This window comes from Equus quagga, chromosome 15 (genome assembly GCF_021613505.1).
Source record: "Equus quagga isolate Etosha38 chromosome 15, UCLA_HA_Equagga_1.0, whole genome shotgun sequence".
Classification (NCBI taxonomy): Eukaryota; Metazoa; Chordata; class Mammalia; order Perissodactyla; family Equidae; genus Equus; species Equus quagga.
In genome coordinates, this window is record NC_060281.1 from 71,504,266 (window position 1) to 71,510,396 (window position 6,131).

General features: G+C 41.4%; 1 protein-coding gene across 10 annotated transcripts in view; it reads left to right on the forward strand.

Moving 5' to 3' along the window:
* Positions 1-5,735, forward strand: part of KDM2B (lysine demethylase 2B) — a 120,025-nt gene extending 114,290 nt beyond the window's left edge. For all 10 annotated transcript variants that reach the window (XM_046639705.1, XM_046639706.1, XM_046639707.1 and 7 more), the window contains one exon: positions 5,024-5,735. In XM_046639705.1, the coding sequence (XP_046495661.1) occupies positions 5,024-5,205 (182 nt within the window). In that variant the 3' untranslated portion in view covers positions 5,206-5,735. The remainder of the gene's footprint in view (positions 1-5,023) is intronic.
* Positions 5,736-6,131: the final 396 nt, after the last annotated feature.

Consider the following 6,131-nt stretch of genomic DNA (forward strand, 5'->3'; position numbering starts at 1 on the left):
CAGAACTTTTCTTCACTGCATCAGAAACTCTCAACCCTCTAAAAAATAGCTCCCCAGTTCCCCCTTTTCTCTAGCCCCTCACAACCACCATTGTACTTTTTGTCTCCGAGTTTGACTCCCACGGAATCTCATATAAGTAGAATCATCCAGTAGCTGTGTTTTTTTGTAACTGGCTTATTTTAGTTAGCGTAATGTCTTCAAGGTTCATCTGTGGTGTAGCATGTATCAGAATTTCCTTCCTTTTTAAAGCTGAATAGTATTCTCTTATATGTATATACCAATTTTGGTTATCCATTCATCTTTTGATGGACACTTGGGTAATGCTGCTGTGAATATGGGTGTACAAATAAATACCTGTTCGAGTCCCAACTTTCAGTTCTTCTGGGTATATATGCAGAAATGGACTAGCTGGATCATATGGTAATTCTGTTTAATTTTTTTTGAGCAAATACCATATTGTTTTCCAGAGTGGCTGTATCATTTTTACATTCCTACTAACAGTGCACAAAGGTTCCAATTTCTGCATATCCTTGCTAACACTTATTTTCTGAGATTTGTTTGTTCATTTGTTTATCATAGCTATTCTAATGAGTGTGAAGATCTCAATGTAGTTTTGACTTGCAGTTCCCAAATAATTAGTAACGCTGAGCATCTTTCCATCTACTTATTTGCCATTTGTATATCTTCTTTGAAGAAATATCTATTCATGTCCATTGCCCACTTTTTTAAAGGGTTATTTTGTTGTTGTTGTAAGAGTTCTTTATATATTCTGGATATTAATCCTTTATCAGGTACATGATTTGCAAATACTTTCTCCCATTCTGTGTATTGTCTTTTTTTTTTCTTTTAAGATTTTATTTTTCCGTTTTCTCCCCAAAGCCCCCCCAGTACATAGTTGTATATATTTTTAGTTGTGGGTCCTTCCGCGGCCTCAGCATGGTTTGATGAGTGGTGCTATGTTCCAGGATCTGAACCGGCGAAACCCAGGGCTGCCGAAGCAGAGCGTGCGAACTTAACCACTCAGCCACGGGGCCAGCCCCTATTGTCTTTTTAATAGTGTCCTTTGCACAAAAGTTCTTAATTTTGATGAATTCCATCTCTTTCCTCTTTTCTTGACTGTGCTTTTGGTGTCAAGTTTAAGAAACCATTGACAAATCCAAGGTCATGAAGATTTTTCCCTGTTTTCTTTAACAGATTTATAGTTTTAACTCCTATGTTAAATCTTTGAATTATTTTTAGTTAATTTTTCTATATGGTGTGAGCTTAAGGGGTCCAACTTCATTCTTTTGCTTGTGGATATCCACTTTTCCCAGCACCATTTGTTGAAAAGTCTGTCTTTCACCACTGAATTGTTTTGGTACTGTGTCAAAAATCATTTGACCACTCAAGGGTTTATTTCTGGGCTCTCAATTTTAGTCCATTGGGTCTATATGTCTATCCTTATCCCAGTAACAACACTCTGAATTTGTAGTAAGTTTTGAAATCAGGAAGTATGAGTCCTCCAATTTTGTTTTTCTTTTTCAAGATTGCTTTGGCAATTCAGGGTCCCTTAAATTTCTACATGAATTTTAGGATGCATTTTTCTATTTCTGCAAATAACGCTGTGGGTACTTTATAGCAGTTTCATTGAATCTGTAGATTGCTCTGGGTAGTATTGACATTTTAACCATATGAAGTCTTCCACTTCATAAACATGGAATGTCTTTTCATTTATTTAGATCTTTAATTTCTTTCAGCAATGTTTTTTAGTTTTCAGTATACAAATCTTTCACTTTCTTCATTAAATTTATTCCCAAGTATTTTATTCTTTTTGATGCTGTTGTAAATGGAATTATTTTCTTAATTTTCTTTCAGATTGTTCATTGCTAGACATGGAAATGATTTTTGTGTATTGATTTAGTATCTTACAGCTCTGCTGGATTCATTTATTAGTTTGTGTGTGTGTGTGGAACCTTCAGGATTTCATAAGATGATGTCATCTGCAGGCAAAGATAATTTTACTTCTTCCTTTCCATAAGTATCATTTTTTTAATTCAGTGCTTTGATCTGTCTAGAATTTATTGTGTTGTGAGGTAGGAGTTCGTGTTGATAGGCCACATTGTTTCAGATTTGTAATTCTTAATCCTTCTTCTCCTTTCTTTGGACGTCTATTTTTTCATTATTAAACAGATGAGGAAAAACATCTTTGTTTACTAACCCATCATGGGCCTATCCATGATGTTCTCCACACCACCAGTTTTATAATTCGAACATTTTCAAACATAGGAGAATTGGAAGAATGGTATGACGAACGCACACCCTCCTGCTAGACAACAGCTGTGTCCTCTGCTGCATGTGCTTCATCTCTATATAGGCCTTTTTTTCTTTTGCTGTCATTTGAAAGTTGTAAACATTGTGACACCTCACCCCTGAATACCTCTAGATACTTCAGCCCGCATTTCATGAGAATAAGGCCATCTTCCCCACATAACTACGAGAGCACTGTCAACACCAAAGGAAAAAATTAAAGAGTTAAAACAACCAAATGTAATTTCTCGTATCCTACAACAGTCCCTCTAGGCTTTCTACCCCCTGACGTTGACCTTTTGAAGTATCCCAGCATGTTTTCTCACATTGAGGATTTGTTTGTTGGTTCCATGTGTCCTTTAGCTTGTATTTCCTGTAAACTGCCAGTTAGGTCCAGAAGCTTGCTTGGATTCTGATTAGACAGTTTTGGCGAGAAAAGCTCATAGGTGCTGGTTATGTACTTTGTATGCCTCCTGCTGATATGACATAATTGTGCTCATCTTTGGCATGTGTTCCCAGCAGTGGAACTGCTGCTCACAGGGCATATGCACGTGGCGGAATGACCCTGGACTCCTGGCACGCCCCTCCACTGGCCTGCTTTAGGTCATTCCTCAGAATCTTCCAGCTTTACTACCCTTCCCCTTGCAAGCTCCTCACCTGCCTTCCAGAGAGTGCTGTTTAGTTCAATTCCCAGTGTCTCTCGTTCCCCACTCAGATCCACCTCTGCTCTCCCCTGCTTCCAGGCCCGCCTCCGTCACCAGCTCAGGGCTGTTCTTGCCCTGAGACACTCTCCCAGTTCCCTGCAGCAGGACCCGGCTCAGGTCCCTCAGTGCCTTCACGCTCCAGAGCGGGCACCTCCATCCTGGAGAACTCACCATCTAGCTGGTGCGCTGTCGTGCCCTGTGGCTGTCGGGTGGCTCAGGGGACCTCCAGGGTGTCCTGGCGGTTACCTCTTACACTGAGGCAATACTTCGTGTGAAGTGTGACCTGGAGTCCTAGCCAGGGTGTCTTGGGGCAGACAGTTTTGGCCTACATTAGACCTCCCTGCAGTCAGCTTAAACGGTGCTGCCGCCTGTGGAGGAGTATGGTCACATGGCCAGTGCTGGAACACTCGTGCTATATCCAAGGACAATTTATACGAGAAAAAGGCCTGTTCAGTACAGGGCCTATGTGTAATAGTGAAGAGTGGAAAATGAAACAGAAATATATGGCAGTAAGTTTATTTTATTATGTCAGCAAAATCATCCCTATCCTGTTTGCACTTAGAATGAATCAAGTATTGAGTTTTGGGGGGCATGATTTTTCTGAATTGTATGATAGCATTGTACAACATCCTTCATCGCTTGACTTGTTGCAGTAAGATTATAAAAAGGATCAGCCATTTGTGGGGAAGTATTTGAGGGATTAATTAGAAGGTTAAGAAATACTCTTAGAAAAACTGAGGTCTTATCCTCAAAGCATCTCTTTGTCAGCATCCTTGTCACTTTTCCCATCTAACGCCTGGGCTTCGTTTGTTAGTGGCAATGCTGGTGATGCAGACAGGCCTCCATCACCACTTCTTCCAAATTCATGAATTCCTACTGCCTTTATGAGATTGGGTTGTATTTATGCTGTCTGAAATGGGCGTCCAAAAATCTGCGCGTGTCTGTGCTAACATTTTGTGCTGACCTGAGGAGCTTGTTTCAAAGGAACTCCTGGCATAAAGTAGTCAGTTCCTTGGTGACTCGTGTGGTGCTATGACTTGACTTCCTTATATCACCTCCTAACCTGCAGGGACTTTGATGGTATGGAGCTAGCACAGGCCTTATCTGCGTTCTTGCAGTTTGCCCTTGCTGTTTTTATTCCTACTTAATTTAATAAAAGGAAAGTGCAGATACTAGTGATGACACGCAGAGGCCTCAAGTTGAATGCCATTGAAGCGAAGGAATTACTCATCTGGCCCAGAGTGGGGGCTCTGAGCCTCAGTTGCATGCTAACTGTTATTGAAGCCAGTTGACTGTAGAGTCAGTTCTAAAAGAAAAGATGATGATAAAAGCAAAGGACAAATTGATAGAAACACACAGTTGAAGAGTGAGCCTGCAGGTGAGGGCAGGATGAAGGATGCTGAATTCTGGTTTTGCTCTCTGTAGACAATCTCTCCAGCCCCTTCTAGCACATTGGTCCTCTGCATAAGTTTCAGGGGAACATTCAGTAAAGGGCTAGCCTTCATGCTGTGCCCTGCTCAACATGCTGGTGCCCATGTGAGCAAAAAGGATGCCAGGATGACCTTACAGATGTTTTCACTCCACCCAGCCCTTCTCCCCTGGGATTATCTGAAGGGAATAAGCAGATGCATAAATGCACAATAATGTGCATAGAGAGGTATTCATCACCAATATACTAGACGGGGAGAGCAAGCAATTTAACATATCGTGTGATCCTGTCTTTGTAAAACAACACAGACAGGAGACCTATTGATGTGAGTATATACATATAAAGAGGCGGCTATGCGATAAGATGCTAAATGATTTCACTTGGAACAGTCTTCCTGCTTTTCGAGCATATATTAACCTTTATAATTGGTAGATGAAACCATTACCCATTTGAAGAAAGCTTTGAAGCAAGTAGTTTTCCTTAGGGCACCAGGGGCTGGTAAATGCGCAAGAGGTCTCTCCATTGCTGAGTGCCTGGGGGTGGGGTGGGGGGGCCTTTGGGCTCCGTGCTTCCTGCACCTCATGCTGTTTCCTCTTCTCTGCAGACTGCAATAAGGTTACTGACCAGTGCCTGTCCTTCTTCAAACGCTGTGGAAATATCTGTCATATTGACCTAAGGTACTGCAAGCAAGTGACCAAGGAAGGCTGCGAGCAGTTCATAGCCGAAATGTCTGTGAGTGTCCAGTTCGGGCAAGTGGAAGAAAAACTCCTGCAAAAACTGAGTTAGTCCAAGGACAATTATGTAAATACAGGGTGGGTGGGGGGCGGGGATGTGGCAGGGGAGGGTGAAAGACTTCACAGAAACTAGGGCTTTTATTTTCAATTTGGAACTTGGAACTACAGACCACAGAACGATTCCATTTTGCAAGTCTTGCCGAGGGAGAAGCTGTTCCACCACCCGTTTGGGGATGAGTGAGCTGGACACTTTCCTTTGGTCTTTCTGAATCGTAACTGCACTGCTTTCTGGACCATTTCTAAGGCGGCCTTTACCAAGAAGACATTCCCATCGGAGAGGAGGATGAACTCTGGAGAATTTCTCTTACTGAAGCATGAGCTTAGGAGTTTTTTTGGTGGTGGTGTTTTTGTTTTGGACACCTCATTCCTTGCAACTCTGAGGTTTTTGGTGTCAACATAAAGTGGACCACATACCACATTTGCCGCCTTGACATATTTGTTTTGTTTGTTTGGTTTTGTTACATCTTACATTATGCAGAACTATTTTTGTACAAATTGTTTAAAAGTTATTTATGCAAGGTTTGAATGCATACCAGTGTTTTTATTGTTTTGAGATTGCCAACTTTCCTGGTTTTCTTAAGGTAGGAGAGAACAACCTGTACTTCACCAACAAATAATCCATCTAACACGTGCCCAGATCTGGCAGAGCAGGCTAAGACCTTCCAGTTAAGAGCATGTGTAACTGGCGGTTGGGAGCCTGCTTCGTATGTCAAGAAGTTACATAAGCATGTTGTGGATATATGTAAATTATAGTTGAAGTAAGACACTTTGCCAAGTTTCCTCTGTATAGAATTTACCTTTTTCTCAAAATTTTAAAATTCAGAATTCAGCCTTTGCACTCAGGAGGGTTTTGCTCCAGCATGAGCTCTTGTACTCTACATACAGCTAATTTATACAGTGAGTCAAGAAGTAGAATAA